Source organism: Heteronotia binoei, chromosome 13, assembly GCF_032191835.1.
Source record: "Heteronotia binoei isolate CCM8104 ecotype False Entrance Well chromosome 13, APGP_CSIRO_Hbin_v1, whole genome shotgun sequence".
Classification (NCBI taxonomy): Eukaryota; Metazoa; Chordata; class Lepidosauria; order Squamata; family Gekkonidae; genus Heteronotia; species Heteronotia binoei.
This window is the reverse complement of record NC_083235.1, coordinates 44,946,281-44,971,300: the sequence shown is the minus strand read 5'-3', so window position 1 is coordinate 44,971,300 and position 25,020 is coordinate 44,946,281. Positions and strand designations below refer to the sequence as shown.

Genomic DNA, 25,020 nt, shown 5'->3' with positions numbered 1-25,020 from the left:
CAGTGTACATGAGGATGGTTGGAGAGATTACTACCTCCAAACTGGGGCAAGACTGATGATAGTGCAACTACTTGTCTTTTGAGAGTGGGTGGTCTGAGTCCTGTAGAAGGCCAGTATGGCTTCCATTGGAGGGTTAAGTAGTAGATCGACACTTTTTCTCATGCTCCATATGATGAATGCTTTCAAGGAAATATTGTATATTCTAATTGTTGATAGTGTCTCCATCACACCCTGGAAGTATCCGAAGCATAGAAAGTCGTCCCACTCAACCTCCAAGCAATCATCCGTAGCCACTCTGGATAATGGTGCCAGATGGGTCCCTATTGAAGCATGTCTGGGAATACTAGTAGGGATAGAAGTGGAGAGATCGCCATTTCCTGGAGTGCTGAGAATGGGCAGTGAGGCTATAGTAGTGCTATCAAGATAATATACACCTTTATTTCCTTGATCTTTAGATGGCTGGAATGGGAAGAAAGGTGAAGAGAAGACCTGATGGCTATGGGTGAAGAGAAAACCTGAAGGTGAAGAGAAGACCTGAAGAAGTCAACATCTGCAGCTTCAGCTCGTGGATGGAGGAACCTGGTGAAGTATCACAGTAGCTGATGAGTGGTGGGTTATGCCAACAGGTCCACCAATAGGAGGTTGAAGTGGGATGTGATTAAGTAGAACAGATCCTTCTTGACAGATCATTCCTCTTCCTTAATGATGTCCCTGCTGAGCAAATCTGCCTGAACATCTACTGATCCCCTGATGTGCTCTGCTCATGCTGAAGCTAGTTTTTCCTCTGACTATGCTACATTTTAATTGCCTCTTTGACGAGCTCTGATTATTTGGAAACACACACCCATTTGTTGAGGTAAACTTTGGCTGAGATATTGTCTGTTTGCACCAAGACATAGTAGTCTGCTGTCTGTATACTTAAGTGAAACAGAGTGAGACGGATTGCTTGAAGTTCCAACAGTTGATAGGGCGATGAGACTTATTCATAGACAGTGGTCTTGAACTGGTATCCCATCTAAGGTTGCCCCCCATCTCAAGAGACTGGCATCTGTAAAGATTTGTTTCACTGAAGGAGTGAAAAACTTTTTGAAATTAACATTAGTTTGGACATCATCAGAGAAGTTGATTTGCTTTTGATGATAGCTTCTGACATTTCTTTTGTCTTCCGTACTTTTCTCTTCGTAAAAAAAAATGGTTGTGGTAATCTATAATTATTCCCATATGTTCTAGTCTCTGGGTTCATTGCAAGGAGCTTTCCTGAAAGTTGACAAGGAATCTGTGAGCTTGCAGGCAATGAATGGTCTTCTGTGTGTGTTAATGGGATTTAGCTATGGAACTTGATGTGATCAGCAAATTATCCAGGACCATTCACTGCCTGCAAGTTAACAGATCCCTTGTCAACTTCCATAGCCAAATCCTGTTCCCTTAAATGATTTGGGTTGATGAGAATCTTGGAGAAGACTCTTGGGGCAGTGAAGAGGCACAAGGGGAGGACTCTGAATTGCAGATGTAGTCTTCCAACACAAAATCTCAGAAATCTGTGTAGAGGGAAGATTGGAATATGTAGTTAGGTCTCTGAGATTTAATTCTTCCAATTGAAGGGCTTCTGTTATCAATCTGAGAGTTTCTATCCTGAAGTGTGAATTTGTTTGGAAACTTGAGATCTAAGAAGGCACTCCAATTCCAATTTTTCTTTGGGACCATGAATATGGAATGAACTTCTCATCCCTTCTCCATCTGAGGTACAATTCTACTGCCTGAATGCTGAATAGGTGTTGGATTGCCTTGCTCCAGTGGAGTTCTGGCAAGCTCTATGGAGTAACCTTGCAAGACTACATCTGTTGCCCAGGGGTCTGCATGAGTGTTGATCCAGGCATCTCAAAAAAGTAGTCATCCTCCCACCAGAATGCTGTACCAGCCATGCCTTTGAGGACTTGCCATCATGAATTGGTCTATTAGCTGATTGTTTACTGAATCAAGGATTAAATGCTCCTTTTTGAAATGTTTGTTTGGAGGATCCCCAGACTGGCAGTTTGGCTTTCTAGTTGAAACTGGGCAGGGTGTGTGGCAAACAAAAGGACTGAGTGTTGAAGGGTCTCATATAAGAGCATCTTGGGCACTGTCTTCTTATCCCTGATCTCTATCAGAATTGTATCGACAACATCTCCAAAGTCTGTCGCCTTGGAATGGGTAGGCTGAAATGATATTTTTGGAGTAGAGGTCTGTTTACCACACTCATAGCCACAGCATCCAGAGCAGCATCTGATGTGAAGGTGTTGGCTTTCAGAATGTTGTTGGCCCCTTCTAGTAGTCTTTGATTGTCTGTCAGAAGAAGGTGGACCAGACTATTACTGGCCTGGACACAATGGATACTATAGCTGATGCCTTGATTGCCATGGCAGTGGCTTCACGTGCCTTTTAAAGGCAGTTTCTGCTCCCTTGTCTAAGGTGTCTCTGACTGACCTTGGCCCTCTTTGGAAAGTAGGCTGAACAACTGTAGAGCTGCAACAGGACCATCCATCAAGGGAACCTGCAAAATCTCATTTGTAAAGGCTGGTGACGATATAATTTTGAACAAAGCTCAGGAACTGACAGATAGCCATAGGGTTGGCTCATTCTGCCTTAAGCTGTCAAAGAAATACTCTCTCTGATGTAGAATATGTATGAAATAATTCCTTATTCCCTCCAGGTCTAGCTTTGGCATTTCACCTGGGAGAAGTAGGGTCATCATCTACAGGGAACTCTGAGATCAAAAGCTGACAGGGTCTTAACTAGTAAATATTGGTAATCCTTGGGTTTAAATAAATGAATAGATTTCTTGGGTACATTAATTTCCTCTTCCGCATCTGACAAGAATTTATTTATTTATTTATTTATTTATATTAATATTTATACCCCGCCCTTCTCACCTAGGTGTCTCAGGGCGGCTTACAACACAATAATTAAAACAATTTCAGTTTAAACAATTAAAATACCATTAAATCATAATTTAGTAAAAAAAGATAGAATAAAAACCGGCGGCCTATAGATACATTTTTCATCCAGGATATTTTACATTGTCAGTTAATATCATAGGCCTGCCGGAAGAGGACTGTCTTACAGGCCCTGCGGAATTGCCCTAGATCCCGCAGGGCCCGCACCTCCTCCGGCAGCTGGTTCCACCAATAAGGTGCCGTTATTGAATAGGCCCGGTCCCTGGTGGATTTTAGGCGGGCCTCCTTTGGCCCGGGGACTACCAACAGGTTTTGTGAACCTGAACGTAGTACTCTCTGGGGAACATGTGGGAAGAGACGGTCCCTAAGGTAGGCAGGTCCTAGGCCATATAGGGCTTTAAAGGTCATAACCAACACCTTGTACCGGACTCGGAATATTACTGGCAGCCAGTGCAGACCCTGGAGCCCCGGTCGAATGTGCTCCCATCTTGGGAGCCCTAATAACAGCCGGGCAGCAGCGTTCTGCACCAACTGCAGTTTCCGGGTTCGGCACAGGGGTAGCCCCATGTAGAGGGCATTACAGTAGTCCAGCCTCGAGGTGACCGTAGCATGGATCACTGTTGCCAGGTCGTCACGTTCCAGGAAGGGGGCCAACTGCCTCGCCCGCCTAAGAATTCTGCCTTCTCTCTTTCCTGTTGCTACCTGAAGAGGAGTCGCCCTCCCAGTGGCTCTTCCTACTACTTTTTCTGCTCAAGGATTGTTTCTGAGCTGCCTTTGTTGGCCACTGAGCACCCTTGTTGTAAGTGTCTCGGAGTAGGGCAGGGGGGAAGAGGAGTCTGAAGGAGCCCTACTGGAACTTAAGTCTCCTTAGTAGCAGAAATTGAAAACCTCCTCTTTCATGGTTTGCCTTATCATATTTATAAACTCTACAGAAACAGGCAGGGTCCCGGGAACATTACCCATCTGGTGGTGTTGAGCCAGAGCTGGTGTAGTTGGTGAACTGGAGAACCAATTTGGTGTAGTGGTTAAGTGTGCAGACTCTTATCTGGGAGAACCGGGTTTGATTCCCCACTCCTCCACTTGCACCTGCTGGAATGGCCTTGGGTTAGCCGAAGCTACTGAAGGAGTTGTCGTTGAAAGGGCAGCTGCTGTGAGAACCCTCTCAGCCCCACCCACCTCACAGGGTGTGTGTTGTGGGGGGAGAAGATATAGGAGATTATAAGCCGCTCTGAATCTTTGATTCAGAGAGAAGGGTGAGGTATAAATCTGCAATCGTCGTCTTCTTCATTTCTCTCAGGAAGAAGTTGGTTTCAGTTTCTCTATGCTCAGCATGGGTGCTATGAGTCTGCATAGCACCTCTGTCTGCCGAGTTGGGTATTTCAAAATGGTTGCCACTTGGAGCTGCATGGCTGGAGCAGGCCATAGATTATGAGGCAGGCTTCAGAAAGTGGCACTTTTTCATGTGCTTTTCTGAGCCACCAAGGTAGTTGGTTCGTCAAGCAAGCCAATTTCCAGGCATGCCAGCGCCCAAGGCATCCTGCTCAATAGCAGTGGTTGTGAATGGAGCATCTTGCTTTCCTTTGGAGAAGAATCTGTCCATGAGCTCGTTAGAGGCCATTTGGGAGATTGTGGCTGTGATTGTTTTGTAATCAGCAGAAATTGATGCAGCGCTCCACTGAGGCTCTACTACTGATCTGGGGGGGCGGGGTTGGAGAACGATTCAGAAAATAGATTAGGGATATAGGAATGAGAGGAGCAAAATATAGGTAATTGTAAAAAGACTGGAAGAGGAATATAAAAGCTCTACAGAAGCAAACAGGAGGTTTAGCCTGCTAAGGAACTGCTTTACCTATTGAGACAGCAAGAGAACTGAAGAGGTGGTTGACTCCCACAGCAGACAGGAAAAGGCAAAATCTAGTTCCTGTCTCCCTGATAGGATGGTGAGAATCACCCACTAAGATGTCCCCCACCTCAGAGATAGAACCCTCTTCTTAAAATTCAGTGAGTAGACCATCACTCACTTGAAGAAGTGGAGTCTAGTCCATAAAAACGTATGCTGGAATAAAATCTTGTTAAAGTGCTATGAGAGCCCTATTTATTCGGCTGTAAAGACTAACATGGCTAACCCTGCGGAACCCCATACCAGCACTGTCAGAGTCAAAGCAGATTAGATACTGGAAGACCCATGACCAGATATTTACAGCATTTTTAAATAGAAGTTAGACGGGGCACCAATCTGGACAGGAATTATGAGGCTGGGGTTTAACCTGTGTCCCTTCCACACACAATTCTGCTTTTGAATCAGACCTCCCCTCCCCCTTTTCCAATTCACCCATTTCAATCTAGCTCTAGATCTGGATTTTTGGACTGCAGCAGCTCAATTGCCTTTAGTTGATTATTGTTAGTTAAAATACGACAAAGGCAATTCATCACTGCTGATAGTTAGATCTTATCAACAACATTTAATATAGTTGACCATGATACACTGAAGCAGAAGCAACTGTGAAGGTCAAGGACCAGTTTTTTTGAGGACACAGTCAAGTGGCTGAGAGCAAACAAATGAAAGCTGAATCCAGACAAGACAGACAATGGAAGACATTGATTTATCAACCTCAGAAAAAGTTAAGTACTATTTAGCAGATTGAATTAAGAGTTTGTGAGTACCCCTGGATCCAGCCCTCTCAATGGATAATCAGATCAACATTACTACTATATATTAGTCTAAACATTTCTGTGTTGCCTAAGGTCTATCAGGCGGTGAACATTAAAAACATTAAACACATTAAAAAGTGTATGTGTGTATACACATATATGTATACATACACACATAAACACAATTAAAGAAAACAATATAAACATATAAAAACAAATGCAAACATAATCACACAGACAGGGAGGAAAGCTATGTTAGGAGGGGAAATCAAAATTTCTTCACACAAGGTAACGATAGAGGAAGATAGATTAAACTCTGTAGGGAGGGAGTTCAAAAGTTTCAATGCAACAACTGAGAGGATGCTTTCTTGTGTTGCCACCCTCCAGTCTTAGGACTGTCCATTGGCAACAGTCAGGTTGCAGGCTTTTTCTGCAGTAGTAGAAGTTCTTCAGAATGGCTTGCCAGAGTGGTTACAGAGTGCAGTTTCATTTTTTGCATTCAGGAAAGCACAATTTTATTTCAAAGAGCATTTAGCTGAGGGCCAGTTGTTTTGAAAGGCTTGCTGTGCTGTTTTCATGTTTCCACCCCGCCCCCCCCCCTTCCCCGTCCAAGACTAACAAAACCGCACTGGGAGAACAGGAGAGTATCCCTTCTTCCATACCTGACAAGATCAGTCTCCCTCCTTATCTGTCTTAAAATTACTGGAAAGATCTCTTCACAGATCTCCCAGCACCACATTAGATTTGGCCCTCAGCAAGAGGTCACTTTGCTGCAGAAGATGTACTGAACTGGCCTTTTGATGTGAAAAAGTATATAAAGAGTGCTTGAGTCAGAAAAAGGTCACAAAGGTAATGCCTGAACAAAACATTCTATGTATGCTTGCATTTAGGATCCTTTGAATGTTGAAGCAACCTCTGTACCCTCTGACCAGAAAACTGCTCCAGCAGAGACATATGAACTAATTTTTAACAATATGGAAAAAGAATGAAAATATTCACTGAGGACTACCAGAATCTGTCAGTAAGTGAAAGGCTTTGTACACAAGAAGGGTACTAGCCTTGGCAGCTCTATAACCTATACCAGTGGTCCCCAGCCTTTTTGGCACTAGGGGCCGGCCAGCCCGCCCACTGTGGCCCCAGAGCCAGCAGGGTGGGGGAACTGAATATGGCCACCCCGCACCACGCAGCCTTGTTGCCCTGCCCCCTTCCACGGCGCCTCCTTCTCCCTCTGTTTTTACAGGCTCTTTAAAAACTCACCCAATTGATCAGCTGACTGGAGGGGGAAACCACAGTGGCGAGCAACCCCCTGAACAAGCGGCACTGTCCTTGCCTCTGGAGGCAAGGGTAGTGTCGTTTGTTCAGCAGTCGCTCGCCGCTGCTGCCACGGGTGGGGGTGAGCTTTTAAAGAGTCTGGAAGTCACTTTCCCCAGCTTAACATCATAAAAACGGAGGGAGGAGGAGGCGCCACGAGGGGGGGAGGCTGCGGGGCACCACGGAGGGGGGGGGGGTAGTGAGACTGGCAGACCGGTTGCTGACGGGCCACGGACTGGTACTGGTCTGGGGTCCAGGGACCCCTGACCTATACTACTGCTTTGGGCCAGTATTGTCTGAAATTTTGCTCCTCAAGCTGCTGGGCATGACCTTTGTTTCCCTGTCAACTCTAGAATTGGGCCTATAGCAGGTGAACAGATACGTCTGTGAGGGGTAGTAACACACTCTTCAGCCTAACCTACCTCACAGGACTGTCATGAAGACAAAATGTAGGTGAGATCAATGTAAGCTGGGGACAAAGGAAAAGTATAAATTATGTAACCTAGCATGAGCTTAGGGGACTTGTGTCACCTGTATCAGTGATACAAGAATACCGCCTGTAGCTTTTAAGCAGTCTGATCACTCTGTTGTAGTATCAGAAAGTAAGAAATAATGAAACAATCATTATTTCAATGACAAAATGCAGTGTCTCAAAAGAACTTCCAGACTTCCTTAAAACAACAAACTTGAGTACCACAAAGGTGAACAGCAGGGCATTTGTTGTTCTTTATACAAGTTCCAGAAAGACCCTTCCTTTTTTTCAGGAAACAAAGCCTCCACATTTAGAGGCAGCAAACTGCATCATACAATACAGAAGATCTGTCATCATGTTCTGCTTTTAATTTCACTACATGCACTTAATTGACCACTGCTGAAAACAAGATATTGACAGACTCACGAGACCTGCTGCATATAATGAAATGAGTACTGAGAAGACATTAACATTTCCACATTAACATATAAAACATGTAAGATGGAAGACTAGTCTGACCCACAAAGCCACTATCAAGGAAAAACTAATTTAGGAAACAATACAGTACACACCAACTTTTCACAGTTGGCTTCAGCTCGCTGTCTTCTCTTGATCTCCACATCCACCTGATTTCGAGCATGTTTCAATTTCACATCCAAGGCATTACGTTCAGTTTCTGTTTTCATCAGAAGATCTTTGTATCTGGCAACCTCACGATCCATTTTCTCCCACCTTTTCCTGTACTCCTCAAAATTCTTTGCCAGTTGCATACACTCTGGAAAGAACACACATCATAATCCATTTACAATGGATTGATTCCTTAATATCCTTTTGCTCCCACATTTCCTCCTAAACGCACTTTCACTAAAAGTTTCCCATAACATGAAAACAGTGACAATGCAAAAGTGCTGGCAATCTTAATTGGAACACGGTAGCAAGAGCCTGAAATTAGTGCACATCAACTACATCACAAATCAGGCTTATTCCTCTCATCAGCAACATACTTTATTTCTATTCAGTCACTCAGTCTGATTCAATGTTAAGGATGACCAAGAGCATAACATGGCTGAAGGTCTGTGACTAAGGCAACCTAAATAAAAATGCAAAGTTGATGACAATTGTCATACCAGAGAATGGAGCTGCAGCTATAATTAACTTGAGAACAGATTATTTTATGGTCACAGATTAGCATACCAGAAAGATGTTCAACAGCAAAATATAAACGTAACTGCTGTAATATGCTTCAGCAGATGTAGATTAGTATTATAGATGTCTGGGCCAGAAACTCTATTCAGCTAGATAATTATACAAATATTGATTTGAAAGGAAAAAGCCAATTTCCTTTAGCTGCTTTAAGCTGCCCTGAAGGGAATACAAACGTTCCACTCAGCAAACCTACATCTACAGAAGATTGCACAAACCTGCCTCTAGCCAATGTCTCCCCCCACCATATTATTTACGGATGTCGTTACTGTGACACAGCATAGACTTCCCCAGGCTCTTCAAAGACCTGCAATGGTATACGGCAGGGGTGGCCAACGGTAGCTCTCCAGATGTTTTTTGCCTACAACTCCCATCAGCCCCAGCCATGCTGGCTGGGGCTGATGGGAGTTGTAGGCAAAAAACATCTGGAGAGCTACCGTTGGCCACCCCTGGTATACAGCAATGTAACATCACATCCCCGAGGCAACAGATAGAATAAGGTAACTACTGGAACTATAATGTTTTAACTCCACACTGTTGCCTAGAAACCACATTGCACAAAACCAAGTATACAGATCAGTTTTCTACAGGACAACAACCCCCACTCCCATCGATCCACTAAAGTTAATACACATTACCTGCTTGATGTAAAGGATCTGGAAAACTTTACCCTCCCTCTCATAAACCATTGAAGGTAGATTTTAAAGCACAGAGTAGAAAGGGGCTTCCAAATACAGTACTGATTTTTGCCTCTCTGACATTAGTAATCTGCACAGCATTCACTCAAGAAGGTGACTTACGATGATACTCATTGTTTTCATTTAGAATTTCTGCCTGGTGCGTGAGTTGGTCAAACAGATTTCGCATATTCAGCATTGCTGTCTCCATCTTCATGCCAGGAAACTGAAATAATTCAAAGATTAGTCTGTTCTTTCTACATTTCTCTTGCCAGATACAGCAATTCTTGCCAATGTGATTAAGTCTGAAACTCAAACACACACCACATTATGGAGGTTGCCATTTGCAAGCAAACAAGACAAGAAATGTATAAATCGATGTAATGACTGCAATGTTCATATTTCAGACAGACCAGACTTCCAAGTTTTCCACAGACATAAAATGGCTAAGGCAGCCTAGCACAAAATCAGTATCTCATCCCATCTTCCAGCCAATGCTTTAGACCAGGGGTGTCGAACTCATTTTGTTATGAGAGCCAAATCTGACCTTGTTGGGCTGGACCATGTCAGGCCTTGTGTGTAAATATTCAAGATTAGTAGCAAAGATATAAACTTTATAAAGGACACAAACACAATTAAAGAATTTTTTTTTAAAAAAACCTTATACTTAAAACTTTAGCACTCATTGGTCTTAAAGGTGCTTTCTTTGTATTTCTCCCATGGGATCCAGGGAACTGGGTAAAAGAAGCTCTGACACTTTTCCTTCCTTCTCCAGGGAACCAGAAGGGAGAGGAGCCTCCGAAAAGAGAAGGAAAAGAGGCTTGACTCAGTAGCTCTGCTGTGCGACTGAATGAGCCTGGCAAAGCAAACTCTGCCTCCCCCCCCACCTCGTTCCCAAAGGAGGGACCTCAGCCAATGGAAAAAATAAAGGTTTTGCTCTGCAGTTCCTGTGCAAATGAGCAAGCCTTGCAAAGCAAGCTGTTATGCAGAATGAAGCAAGAGAGAGGGAGAAGGAAGCAGATGACAGCTAGTCACTCAGGGCCTGATATCGCCCCCAGGCCGCATGTCTGACACCCCTACTTTAGAACATTTGAAACATTCTGGGCACTTTCACATGCATGAAATAATGTACTTTCAGTCTACTTCCAATGCACTTTGCAAATGGATTTTGCTGTGTGAATTGGCAAAATCCACTTGCAAACACTCACTGAAGTGGGCTGAAACTGCATTATTCAGCATGTGTGAAAGCACCATCCAATATATAAGTAGCACCATTAACTTACATAGTGTCTAAATCTTAAGCAAAAATAGACAGGTCCCTGCTACCAAGGAGCTTCCAATGTAAAGCAGCGTAAAAAGAGAACAAGAGATTAATTTAAGCAAATCCAGTCATGCTACAGATGCCAGCCTCCAGGTGGAACCCAGGGATCCCCTGAAACTAAAGCTCATCTACAGACTACAGAGATCAATTTCCGTGGAGAAAATGGATACTTTGGAGGGTGGACTCTATGGTACCATAACTCACTGAGGTCCCTGTCCTCCCCAGGCTCCATCCCCAAATCTCCAGGAGCTTCGCAACCTGGATCTGACAGTCCCTCCCCATCATCCCCTACTCGTGCAAACTCTGTCACACAAAAGGGGTGAAGCCAAAGCCCTCTACCAAAAAGTTTAAAGAAGGGATTTAGAATCATAGAGTTGGAAGGGACCTCCAGGGTCATCTAGTCCAACCCCCTGCACAATGCAGGAAACCCACAAATACCTCCCCCTAAATTCACAGGATCTTCATTGCTGTCAGATGGCCATCTAGCCTCTGTTTAAAAACCTCTAAGGAAGGAGAGCCCATCACTTCCTGAGGAAGCCTGCTCCACTGAGGAATCACTCTAATGGTCAGGAAGTTCTTCCTAATGTTGAGCCGGAAACTCTTTTGATTTAATTGCAACTCATTGGTTCTGGTCCTACCTTCTGGGGCCACAAAAAACAATTCCACACCATCCTCTATATGACAGCCCTTCATATCACCTCTCAGCCACCTCCTCTCCAGGCTAAACATTCCCAGCTCCTTTAACCTTTTCTCATAGGACTTGGTCTCCAGACCCCTCACCATCTCTCATAGGACCCCTCTCATAGGACTTGGTCTCCAGACCCTTCACCATCGCCCTCCTCTGGACCCATTCCAGCTTGTCTATATCCTTCTTAAAATGCGGTGCCCAAAACTGAACACAATACTCTAGGTGAGGTCTTACCAGAGCAGAGTAAAGTGATACCATCACATCACGTGATCTGGACACTATACTTCTGTTGATACCGCCCAAAATTGCATTTACCTTTTGAGCCACGGCATCACACTGTTGACTCACATTCAGTGTATTATCCACTAAGATCCCTAGATCCTTTTCACACATACTACTGCTAAGACAAGTCTCCCGCATCCTATAACCATGCACTGGAGTTTTCCTACCTAAATGCAGAATTTTACATTTATCCCTGTTAAAATTCATTTTACTGGTTTTAGCCCAGTTTTCCAGCCTGTCAAGGTCATCCTGTTTCTGTCTTCTTCTGTGTTTGCAACCCCTCCCAATTTAGTATCATCGGCAAATTTAATAAGTATTCCCTCTATTCCGTCATCCAAATCATTGATAAAGATGTTGAACAAAAGAGGTCCCAGGACAGATCCCTGAGGCACTCCACTTGTCACTCCTCTCCAACAGGATGAGGAACCATTCACAAGCACTCTTGTGATTAGAAAAACAAAGGTGACAATTTAGAATGGAGCAAAGTTGGTCATAAGTGACAGGCTTTTTAAAACAAAAATTGAATTCTTAACATTTAAAATAGCATTTTTAAACTGTCAATTATATATACACCTAGTCATCTAGTATAAAACACACCTGAAAATGAACAAGTTAAAATTATCTCAAAACTAGTTCCTTGACCCTGTCATATAAATGAACCTACTTTTCTATGTAAAAGAATAAAGCATGGGGAGATATCCAACTTGAAGCTAAGCACTAAAAATATGACCAAAAACTGTATATTGCATTTATTATTTTAAAAACTGAAAATTTAGCCAGGCTGTGCTTTGCTGGCATGAAGACTGCATTACAGAAAGGCTTCCATAATACTCTAACCCCATAGATTTCTTTTCTTGTTTTGAATAGAAAGCTCCCAGCACACAACAAGCTGCCTTGAAACTCTTCTCTGTATTAACAGCAATTTGCCATGTGGCACAGGGAACTGCTATTTGAGATAAAATGAACCTAAAGCTTCCTTTTGTTCCATGAGCCTGTTTCATGGTTCTTTGGATCCCAGCCTTAGTCCTTAAGTGAGGAGTTTGCAGAATGTCCTTGCATACAGAGGGAGCCAAACAGGAATCCATTGATTTCACAAATGTTCCCCTCCTCTCTGAGCAGAAATTCTGTAGAGCAAGAGGCACAATGGGATACATGGCCAATGTCTAAGATTATGCTCTCAAGTAGTATTTTAAAAGACTTTACCCAGTTGACATCAATATGATTCACTGTTCTAGCAAGCAGGTAGCAAGCATTCTTCTTCAGGAAGTGCGCAGGGAAGAAGGGAGCCTGATTTAGATCAGTCTTTCTCTTTCAGTTTTAAATTGCTCCATTCACCATGGACTGAAGTACAAATCAGGATTCCTTTTCAGATTCTCTGAAGGACTAAAAAAGTTTCCAACTAAGCCTAAAATTAGCATAACTCTTCAACACAAAATGAACATGAGAAAGCCAAAAGGTATATCTGGGAAAAGCGCAAGAGAAGTTTCAATTTTATTTTTGTAAGTTACTGCTCCTATGGCAAATGGCTTTTATCTATGTCATGGTCAGCATATTTCCCAAGCAGTAGAGCTGGTGACATCACAGGAGTGATTAAAAGAGAAACTGCTAGCTCAGCAGTATGGAAATTGCTTCTTCAAACCATGTAGCTGTTGGAAATGTATATGGGAATGATGGCTAATAAATTAATACCAAGTAGAGGGAGGATGCTTACATTGTATTATATTTTTGGCATCTATGCCAGACAATATACCACCTTCACAGCTAGAAGGGCATAGGAAAAAAATTAAGTGAATGATAAAAAAAAACCCCACTCTGAGCAAGCATGCTTTCATAGCTATTCAGCATAGAATACTTCAAAGGGCCGTATGAAACAAGGTTGCCACTGAAATTCCACAGGCCATTTTTCTTCCCCTATCTTCAGTTCCCACATATTAATTATGAGAAGTACTTGTAAAGAAAAGCAGCATCCATTTGGCTTGTCATTTAGTCTCCTCACAAACAGCAAAACACTCTTTCTGACAGATAATTCACACTGAATCCAGGAGCTGCATTTTCAAAACTTTTATATCTAGATATTGAAGAGGGATTTCTTCTCAAGGCCCACCATAGAGATGTCTTTCTACCAGATGGCTCAAATTGTTTTTCAGAGAAACAGTGGTTCCGAATCAATAAATCTGACATAACATTATTTTAAATGTAAAGCATAGCCATACTATCAGGCTTTATAAACGAGACTGCCACACAAACATTTTTGTTATCATTAGAATCACATAAGAGTGCAGATGTAAAATTTCTAGAAATCTTAAGCCATTGGTGGTGGCATCCAGTGGAATGCTGGTTTCAGAACAAAACAAATTTGGGGAAAAACTGAAATATACAATACTGATTTCCCTATCAAACCTTATTTTGCTACTTAATCACGCAAAATACATCAATTATAACTTGGATGGCATGCAAGGTTGTTTTATTTGACACACAAATAGAATTTTTAAAAATAAATGCATTTGTTTTCTACAAGCAAAATTATGACATAACCAAAGCTTGAGAAAGCTGCAAACTGCTGTACCAGATTACATATACCGTATTTTTCGCACCATAAGACGCACTCCCCCCCCCCAAAAAAAAAGTGAGGGGAAAAGTGTGTGCGTCTTATGGAGAGAAGGTACCATACGTACCTTCCTCAGGGTGGGGAATGGGAGGGGGGGTGATCCGCTGCTTCCGTCCCGGCGCTTCCCCATGCCTGCCTGGCTCCAGCTCTGACGCTTACAGCAAGCGCCAGGATCGCTCCCTCCGATCCCGGCGCTTGCTTTAAACATCAGCGCTGAAGCCATGCAAACAGGCAGGGAGAAAGCACGCCGCCCCCTCCACAGCCGGCGCTTGCGAAGCGTTGGGTTTGCGGAGGGGGGGGGGTGCTTCCTCTGTGCCTGTCTGCCTGGCTTCAGCTGCTGCTTATAGCAAGGGCTGGGATCGGAGGCAGCCAAGCCTCCGATCCCAGCCCTTGCTATAAGCAGCAGCTGAAGCCAGGCAGACAGGCACAGAGGAAGCACACACCCCCCCCCACAAACCCAGCACTTCGCGAAGCGCTGGGTTTGCGGAGGGGGCGGCATGCTTTTTCTGTGCCTGCGTGCCTGGCTGGGAGACAAGCGGCGAGGTCGCTCCCTCTGCCCCCACTACAAACCCAGCACTTCGCAGGGAGCGATCTCGCTGCTTGTCTCCCAGCCAGGCACGCAGGCGCGGGGGAAGCACGCCAGCGCCTGCGTGCCTGGCTGGGAGACAAGAGGCAAGATTGCTCCCTGCGAAGTGCTGGGTTTGCGGTGGGGGCAGAGGGAGCGATCTCGCCCTTGTCTGCCAGCCAGGCACCTGCGTCTTATGATCTGGAGCGTCCAATGGACCGAAAAATACGGTATATCTTAGTTTTTGCCATCTGAGAGAAAAACAAAAACACAAAAAAACAAAAAGATGCTTCCCTCATATTTCAAAAAATGTTACTGGAAAAAAATGCCCCCTGAAAAAGCAAATGGGGGAGAGTGGGGGGGAAGTAACCCAGAATTATCTTTCAAGTTTTTCCAGGCCTTCATGTCTCTACAAAAGAGTCAATAAAAACAATAGCTATATCACACTAAATTTAGGAGGCTCGGGAGCTTTAAGGAACAAGGTTTTCTAGAACACATTTTTCTGAAAGGAGACACTATTGCAGTTTTCAATGTTTGCGGAAAGTTTATTAATGAGTTGTATTGTATTTATTGTTGGCTTTTAATTTTTGTGATTTGTCTTGAGCCTTTAGGACAGGAGTAGGGAATTTCTGGCCCGAGGGCCGTTTACAGCCCTCGAGATCATTTGGTCTGGTCCTTGGGGATTGCTGGGCTGAGCCGAGCCATGGGGTGGCCTCCCTGGGGCCGGGGTGGCCGGTGAGGATCATGGGACCCAGCTGTGCTGCGCAGCAGGGCCTGGAAAAGACACTGTCACAGTTCAGGCAAATTTCCCCCTCATTTCTTTATTTCTCTTTCTTTCTATTTCTTCCCCCCATTTCTTTATTTCCCCCTTTCTTTATTTTCCTTTATTACCCTTTCTTCCCCCTTTCTTTATTTTCCTTTATTACCCTTTCTTCCCCCATGTCTTTATTTTCCTTTCTTCTCCCCTTTATTTCCCCCATTTCTTTATTTCCCTTTCTTCTCCCCTTTATTTCCCCCATTTCTTTATTTCCCTTTCTTTCTCTTTCTCCCTCCCTTTCTCCTTTTCTTCCTTCCTCTCTCTCTTTCTTTCTCTCTGTGGAGCCTGAATGATGGGCATTGTGAAGGACTGCTGCTAGGGTATGTGGGTGCCTTTAAAGGTCTGCTGGGAGCAGCCGTAGTTTCCACATGAAGAGAGGGAGGGAGGGGGGTGGGAGCCAGCTACCACCAGCTCAATTTGCACTTGATTATCCCAGATGGTGTGGCCTAATATGCTAATGAGTGTGTGACCTAATATGCTACTATTAGGGGATGTGGTCTATTATGCCAATGAGTTCCTGTTGGGCTTTTTCTACTAAAAAAAAGTGTGGGTGCCAAATTAGGCTCTCCCCACATGACTTCTAAAAGAAAAACAATTATTTACATTAATTTTGCTGGCCTGAATCATCCTCAGCGGAGCACTGTTTTTACAGTTGATAATTTTGTATGGCCCGCAAATGATGTTATAAACATCCAAATGGCCCTTGGCAGAAAAAAGGTTCCCCACCCCTGCTTTAGGAGAAAGGCGATCGGAAAAGAAATATATAAATACTTTAGGAAATGCAACAGACAAAAAGAAGCATTTCTGGACAGCTCTGGTTCAGCTGAGCAGAAGCAAAGAATGGAGATATAAAATTGTATAGTTTGTCAACATAATACAGTACCTTAATTTTTCTTCTGCCTTAGTGTCAAAGACTGTGCCTGTCTGAAGAACTTGTATTTTAACCTAATAAAAACAGAACAAAATCAAGAAGTTAAAGTTTCACATGTTAAAATGTGCAAGATGTATTACAGATAATTTGAGCAAAGCCTATTCATCCCTGTGACATCTGAGGTCACACACTCATTAGCATATTAGGCCACACCATCTGGGATAATCAAGTGTAAATTGAACTGGTGGTAGCTGGCTCCCACCCCCCTCCCTCCCTCTCTTCATGTGGAAACTACGGCTGCTCCCAGGAGACCTTTAAAGGCACCCACATACCCCAGCAGCAGTCCTTCACAATGCTGTAATTTTCAGGGCAGCAAGCATGTTTACTATATGGCCTCACAGTACTGTATAGCAAACATCTTTGTACTAATGCATCAAGGCTGACCTAAGATCCAACTCACATATAAGAATCTGCCCTCATGAAATGGCCCATGGCATGGCTACAGCTACATAGAGAAGAAAACACATAACTCAACAGGGCTATTCAGTTTCCTGATAACACTACATGAGATAGTATGCATTAAGAAACCATACAGTTCTGTTGGTTCATACATTACTTTCTCTGTATGACTGTGGCTAATCTGCATGTTGAATTTTGGCATGCAAGTGAAGAGGGACCCCTGAATAATAATAATAATAATAACAACAACAACAACAACAACTTTATTTTTATATCCCGCCCTCCCCCGCCGAGGCGGGCTCAGGGCGGCTAACAGACATGGAGATCCCATGATTCATGTAAAACAATGTAAACAATTTTAAATATATCAATTGCATAATAAATTATTTAAAATAGATAAAATGTATAAAATGGGTGCTAAAATACTGTAATCATAATATCCACAAGATGGCTAGATGTCCACACATAGATTAATCAGGTTCTATCTCGAAAGCAAGCTGGAAAAGAAATGTTTTGCAAGCCCTGCGGAATTGGTTCAGGTCCCGCAGGGCTCGCACCATCTCTGGAAAGTGGTTCCACCAACGTGGGGCCATCACTGAGAAGGCCTGCTCCCTAGTAGCCTTCAACCTAGCATCTCTTGGCCCAGGGATTGTTAGTAAGTTCTGAGAGCTAGATCTCTGAGCTGAGAGCTAGTAATTAATGAGTTGAGAGAGCTGAGAGCTAGTAATTAATGAATACCTCAATAATAATAATAATAATAGAAAATATGGTTGTGCCTTCAAAAGAAAATGCCTGATGCAACATTTAGAGTGACTGTTAAGAGGCCCCTCAGAGGAGCTTCTGCTAAACTGCTAAAACCAGACAGGCTAAGGGTATGAATCCAAGATAACAGGGGCCCCGCAGAGAAGGAGCTTCTTGCTGATAACATAGAGGGACAGAGCAGGGGAAAACTACAAGACATTACTGGAAGGAAAGCAGGAGGTGGAGCATTTGAGTTATATAAGAGGGGGCTTGTCTGCTTGTTTTGGGGATGAATAAAAATGGTCAGAAGGCTGATGATTTTAACTTAGTCATTTTGAGCTTATGCTGACAAGTTCTACTGTGATGTCAAAGTAAAATACCTCGCTTCAAACCAAGCAATGTGTGGGGCTTCGTTATTTACCTGCTACACAAGAACCATGCTCGAGAGTCTTTCTTGGAGGTAAAAAGCCAGAAAAAGTTCAGAAACCTATATTTAACACTATGACGAGTCACATACCAGATTCCACTGGAACCTATCATGAAAGTTAGCCACTTAAATAAGTTGGAATGGCTGCCTGCAGCCTACTTTATCAGAAGTCTGAATATCAGTATCTTAACATGTTGTACTAACAGAAATATAATTATGGGGAGTAAAAACAGGCCTGTTTTCAACTCAGCAGGAAAAGCAGCTTTTTTGAAAGACTATTTCCACTCAGTCCTACTCAAATAAAATAGCACAATTATACTTTTACGTGATAGATGAGTGCTACCAAGACTCTATCCACATCCCACATTACAAATACTGTGCACCAAGAAAAACAGTCTATTAATTATACCTACAGATTACAAGTTTAGATATATTTGCAGTATAATTAATAAGTGGTGACAGAGGCTTCAGACATGAACCATTTTTAGCATTTTGATACTTTAAGAGTAGTGGCAACTGTGCTAGCATGTTTTGTTCCTGCAATGATAGACTGGCCTTTTCCTTTGCACCACCCAAGATGAAAAGGCCATGTCCAGCTGTCATCTTCTCCTCCACTCCCTCCCCAGACAACCTGCCACTCTAAATGGCTCTCAAAATACATAGGCTGACCTGGCCAACTGTTTATTACATTATCTGAAGTCCAAGTTGGGGAGGGAGGGCTAAAACAAGACAGTTTTGCCTTCTCAGTTGTAGAACTGGACCAATGAGAATGTCTCCATAACCAATTGCAGTTTTCTGTCATTACAGCACAGGAAGACAAAGCAGTTCTCAATACAATAGGATTTCTGTTATATGTTCAGTATTCTATGCTTTTTTATAGCTAACAGCTATGTATGTTCCTTCAATGAGCAACAATGGCTTTCAGCACATAACACATGCTTTCTTGTACATGAGCAGATGCAATACAGACACAAGTCTGACTTAATTATTCCACCTGGCTGTCAAGTCACCTTAGGGAGTTGTAAAAGCACACTTGTTTTTGAGGGAAATGGAAACTGTTTTAATATCCAGCCATGTCCAACTGTTTATATCCTCCCCTGTGCTCAGATTATGTGTTCCAGGGCCATAGCCAGGATTTCATGTTTGGTGGGGCTGCAGCAGCATTTTTTGGTTTGGAGGGGGGGGGGGAGCAGAGGGCCAACCGGTTTGGCTCTAAACATTTTCTCAGTTCACAAGTAAAGCTACACACACACACCAATTTGTCTAACTCAGTAAACCTTCCAGAGAGATCCAGCCACAAGTAGGCTTCTTCCACCCACCCCACCCCCATTGTGCCAATATGAAGCCCCTACAGTAGCAATGCTGCATTTGTTCAGAGCTGTGGTGAGTGGTGGTGAGCAAAAGGGGCAGACTGGAGGTCCTCCAATGGAGGGACCATACAGATGGAAGGGGGGGTTTGAATTGAGTGGCCTGGCCCACCCACCCCTGTAGCTATGGGCTTGATGTGTTCAGACAGGTGGATATTACCAAAATAAACAGAGTCTCAGTATAGATTTAGTCTGCCTTTTTTTCAATCTGCATACCTCCCTAAGAATTCTCACACCCAGGCACTACCCACACAGAAACCTGGCACTTCCACAAGGTTGCTGCATCAAGTGCCTTCAGACCAAAATTATCTCAAGCTGTCTCCTCAACAAGGCAGTCAACCCTGTAAAAGGTTTACCTCTGGAACCTTGTGCCATTCAGGGAAGGAGGAAATGCAATACACTTCTATTGTTTCTTGTCTAGTATTAGAACACAATAGTGGCATTTTAAATCCATACCAGTAATAATCCATATTTTCATAGTAAATACTGATGGCTTACATTCTCCAAATATCTAGTGCTTTTAAACGTAGCACTACAAAGAAAAATTACGTGTTTTATGCACTGCAAGTAAAAACAACTGAAGAATAACTATACAGATAAAATGAAACAGAATGAAGCCAGTATGTGTACTCCACACACTCAGTGACTAAACATCTTTCTTTTGAAAACATGGCATTTACAAGACTTTCATGGATTTACAGAATGAAACCTTAAGAGAACAAAAGGTCACAGGATAAGGCACTTGAGAAAGTACAACAGATGAAAGGTAGTCTTCCTTAGTGAGGGTCAGAGCTACCCCATCAATCTTACACAGGATTATTTATACATAATTCTCACAATTACACAGGATACCAAAGACTTTAACCTTCACACAAGTTGACTGCCTCCTTGTTTCAACTTTTTCCCAATTACGATCATCTTTCAAGAATGCTTGAATTCAGGAACTCTACAGGTTTATGAGGTCATAAAGTAAGGGTTGGTTTGAACATGACTCTGAGTAGTTTTAAAAAATAAAACAATGAAGTTGTGCACAAAATCAGACATGTCATGTTATGGCTGTATTTGCATAGCCAATGATAGCCAAGTTAAGCATACAAGCATATGAAATATTATATTACTGATTGTTCTTAGATGCCCAGCATCACACTTAAGCCTGTCCTGAGAAAAGGATCTGGTTATCTTGTGAGAGAAACAGGAAAACCTTGTGTATAGCTACAAGCTCCTCAGATTCAAAAACTGAAGAACACTGTTCTGTGCAGGGGATTCTTCTGGAAATAAGGTTCCTCCAGTTACCAGTCCATTCATTCAGTTTCCAAGGCACCATCATTAAGTTTTAAGTTCCAGCATCAGTTGTCTGTTCATCAGCCTTGTGCAGATATGAAAAAAATTCCAAGCTTGTCAGCACCAGCACCAAATTTTATACCCCTGTACTAGAAGTTCTTAAATGCAGAACTTCTAGTAAGGCACACTGGCATCCAAATATGCAAACTGTTGCAATCTGAGGTTATCAACTAAAGTTGAACAAGATTCAGCCCAGTTAAAAGAACTGCCATAAGAAACCTGTTTCAGAGCAAAGAGTACATTATTGCTCTGTATTTAGTTTACTTTAAATTTTCTGGTTGTGAAGACCAAGATGTTAACACATTTCCTGAGCTAGACCAGAATGATTACCTTGATAGTACTGACAGAGGTCCCTTGCAAAAGACGTCACCAGCGACCAGGCATTTAAAAAGATTTCATCACAGAATGAATTCAAACTGGTAACTTTCATATTTTCTCAATACATCAACTCTTTAAATCACCTTATTTCTAACACTGTCACACCCAGTTCTTTTGCAATCTTGTGAAAACTGGATTGTTTTTTACTCGATCTCCTGATCCTCGAATCCTGCAGCCTTGGAGGCTCAGACAACAACAAGATAAAGACCTAAAGAATGAATCTCCAAGAGGCATAGAAAAGCAACAGTTATCAGATCAAAGAAGGCATATTTCCAAGCATGACTGTTGTCCTCAGGGCAAGGACATCAGCATAATGAAGAATGTCAAATTATTGTGCAGAGCGGGGAAGGAGACCAGCCCTATTTATAAGAGCTGACAACCCTACTGTCTTCGCCAAATACCTTTCCCATCACCTACTGTCTGGCTCTTTTTAACTGGAAATGCCAGGAACCTCACCAGCACCTATCCCACTATTACCCACCCACTCTGGCACACAATCAGGCATCTTATCACTCTGTTCTTGCTTTTCTACATTCCACATAACCATTCCTCAATATATCCTGATCACCCAACTACACTACAGCTCCCTTTCTACTATTTGCCATCCAGCTCTTGGAATATGCCTCTTTCTCCCAGTTTTCGTCTTTCAACTCCTTCCCTGATCCTCTACAATCTCATTTCTGCCATGAATATTCCACTGAAATGAGCATTCCATACCAAGAACAATCACCCCACTCTCAAGTTTAAAACTTTCCACAGACTCTTTGTTTGATGTAGTTGACTTTCTTTAACACCCCCCCTCATCCATCTTCCTATGAAGCTAGTACCTCATTTCCTCACCACCATTAAACCCCAAGTGTGAAATGAATTGAACCATGTTCATTTTATGTTTTCTTTCACTTCACTCCCACACTGTTGCTTTCCCTGTGTCAAACCACAGATCCTTGCCTTTCTGGACCATTAAAATCCATGGCATTTTCTGTCTTCTTGCTATTATCTTTGTAAATCATTGAGTGTAGTGATACAGGTAAGGTAGTTTCCTGTGCAAGCACCAATCGTTTCCGACTCTGGGGTAACGTCCATGACGATGTTTTCACAGCAGACTATTTATGGGGTGGTTTGCCATTGTCTTCCCCAGTCATCTACATCCCCCCCCCCCCCAGCAAGCTGGGTACTCATTTCACCAACCTCAGAAGGATGGAAGGCTGAGTCAACCTTGAGCCAGCTGCCTGAATCCAGCTTACACTGGGATCAAACTCAGGTCGTGAGCTCGGACTGCAGTACTGCAGCTTTACCACTCTATATTAATAACGAAATTAGAGAAAATGTTTGTCACCTGATAAATGGCACATGAACCCACACAGAACTGATATGGAAATGTTAACACCCTATCTCATGCCTCTCTAGTTGTCATTCAGGACAGAATGGGATGAAGGAATGACAACAGCTGAGGGAAATCATTCTTCAAACCCTTCCTCCCACAAGCACTTTTTTCTCAGACATAATGATGTAAGCACCTGAAAATGTGAAGGAAGCCAAAATGCATATAAAATCTTATTGTAAAGGATCCCTGCCCCACCCCCCGCATAACTCTCAACTGGTAACTCTACAACAGGGAATCATTTACTGCTCACACCCATCCCCCGCTCAGGTCGCCACCAAAAGACAACATAAGTGTCGCGACCCATTTTTAAGTGTTCCCTAAACTTTTGCGGACTTTTTGAGGGATTTCATGAAAGGAATAAGGCGATCCTCAGCTAAGTTTTCAAAACCTAAGACAAAAAGAAAACTCGTTAAGGTGTCTCAGAATCCTGTTTCCTTTGGTTGCAGCACAATATCACCATTGTCCCTGTAGAATGATCTAATCCCTCCACCCAAAAATTCTAATCCCTTCAAATAATTTTATAACCCCTAAAAAAAAAAAAGTCTAGACCCAGTTTAGAACGCTCCCCCCCCCTCCCGCTTCCTTTAGGGGTATCATCATTCGTCACTTACCGGGACCCATGCGCGGGGGTAAAGCTTTTCTTCCCCTCCCCGGAGCGGCGCGTAACGCTTCAGGGCCAAAGGCAACCTCTCCAGTACTAACGGCTTCATACACCCACTCAGGCCCGCCCTCCAGTTTGAATCGCCAAAGCCTAACGCCCCTTTTGATTCTGATTGGCTAAGAGGTACAGGCATGGTGAAGCTAAGATGACGACACCTTCTCACCGACTCGTCTTATTCGACTTCAGAGAGAGACTCTTCTAACGCCTTCTTTCTCAAGGGCAAAGCTGTCATTTCAGCGTGTGCCTACAGTCCATCGTTCGTATCAGGTGGTGTGCACCTGAGTGCTGTTTTTTCCCCCGAGCAAGTTGTAGTAATCGAGAAAGCCAAGGAGACAGGCTGGTGGGGGGAGCTAAAAGCGAAACGCGTTTCCCGATTGGGAGCCTCCAACCTCACCTTCGAAGATGTACTTCTGGCACTTTGGGAATGGTCGTTTCCCATCTTCTTTTGCCTTTCTTGCTGGAGAGGGAATAATTTACTTGCCTCGGCTGCTCTCAACATTCCGAGGGCAATGCCCGTCGTTCAGTTCATAGCTTATTTATTTCTTTGTTTTTGTTTATTTGGGGAGTTTGCACCATGGCGATTTCTGATAAACTAACCCCTACTGGGGGCCTGTAGAATATTCAGAGAGGTGGCTGAACAAAGCCTGTCTCTGCCCTCCCGACTGCCGGTAATTCCGAGAAGGTCTCCTATCCCAGTACTTGCCAGAGTCGACCCTGCTTAGCTTCCGAGATCTGACGAGATTGGATTTACCTGGGCTATCCATGTCAGGGCAGTTCTTAGCATTTTTTTTTTTAAATGGACATAGCTTGTGAGTCCCCAAAACATGCAGAAATCATAACCTTGTCTGTGGGCAAGTTTTGCTGCTTTTTCAATAAGCGGGCACACCATGCAGTTTGCTACTAGATGATACAAGTGTTGGCCTGTGAGATTCAGGCATGGGAGGGGGATCCTGTCTCCACCACACATACAACCACCAATGAACATGAAGGAAGCAGGTGTGCTTTCTGCGTTTGCACAGATATTTACATGTCTGCAGATGCGGGAGCACACTTCATTATTATACAGACAAGTGAGGGAATTGAGATATTGGGAGGAGAGATAATATTGGGAAAAGGGAGGAAGCATGTACCCTAATCTTCCAGGTGTTTAGTCACCAAACATTTTAGCGGGCCAATTTCATCATGTTTCTCCCCCCAGCACACACTGTTAACTGACACTAACCAGCTCTCAGAATTTCATGTTCTTTGGACATGCTCAGGTCACAGTGGGGTGCTTGGGCAGAGCAATTTTTCTTTTGGTTAATTTAAAAAAGTTAAAACTTTTCTGCATACTCAAAGAAGAAACCGTACTAAGTACACATCTGCTGCAAATGTGTAGAGATACATGAAATCTTGGGACAGCCTGGCCTTTATTTTATGAGTTATACCTAGGACAGCTTTTGAAAATATACACACCATCAGTGCAATCCAAGAGTTCATTTACAGCTATGGACCTAGAAGGGTGTAACTCTATTTTAGATTTCACTACAACTTATGAAACAATCTAACCTCTAAGGCCTTGAGCGCTTAGGGACTGAAATATCTACAGGACCGGCTCCTTCATTATGTCCCTGGGAGAGTGCTATGCTCTTCAGACAGCAACCTGTTCATGGTCTCCAGCCCCAAAAACATCTGGCTGCCTCAACCAGGATCAGAGCCTTTTCAGTCCTGGCCCCAGCCTAGTGAAACTCTACCAAATACCATCACGGCCCTAGGAGACCTTATGCAATTCCCAGGGCCTGCAAGCAGAGATGTTCTGCCAGATTTTTGGCTGAGAACAGCGACGGTTTCCATCTTGGCTGCCACCCTTCTTCTCCCTTGAC

At 43.3% G+C, this 25,020-nt stretch overlaps 1 protein-coding gene across 1 annotated transcript in view; it reads right to left on the bottom strand.

Annotated features, from left to right (window-relative positions):
* The window catches only part of RACGAP1 (Rac GTPase activating protein 1), a 47,576-nt gene extending 24,344 nt beyond the window's left edge, over window positions 1-23,232 (bottom strand). Inside the window, exons 1-3 of the mRNA XM_060253555.1 lie at window positions 23,109-23,232; window positions 9,372-9,474; window positions 7,941-8,143 (exon numbers count right to left, since the gene is read on the bottom strand). Coding sequence (XP_060109538.1) covers window positions 7,941-8,143; window positions 9,372-9,474; window positions 23,109-23,207 — 405 coding nt within the window. The 5' untranslated portion in view covers window positions 23,208-23,232. The remainder of the gene's footprint in view (window positions 1-7,940; window positions 8,144-9,371; window positions 9,475-23,108) is intronic.
* Between the last annotated feature and the right edge of the window lie 1,788 nt (window positions 23,233-25,020).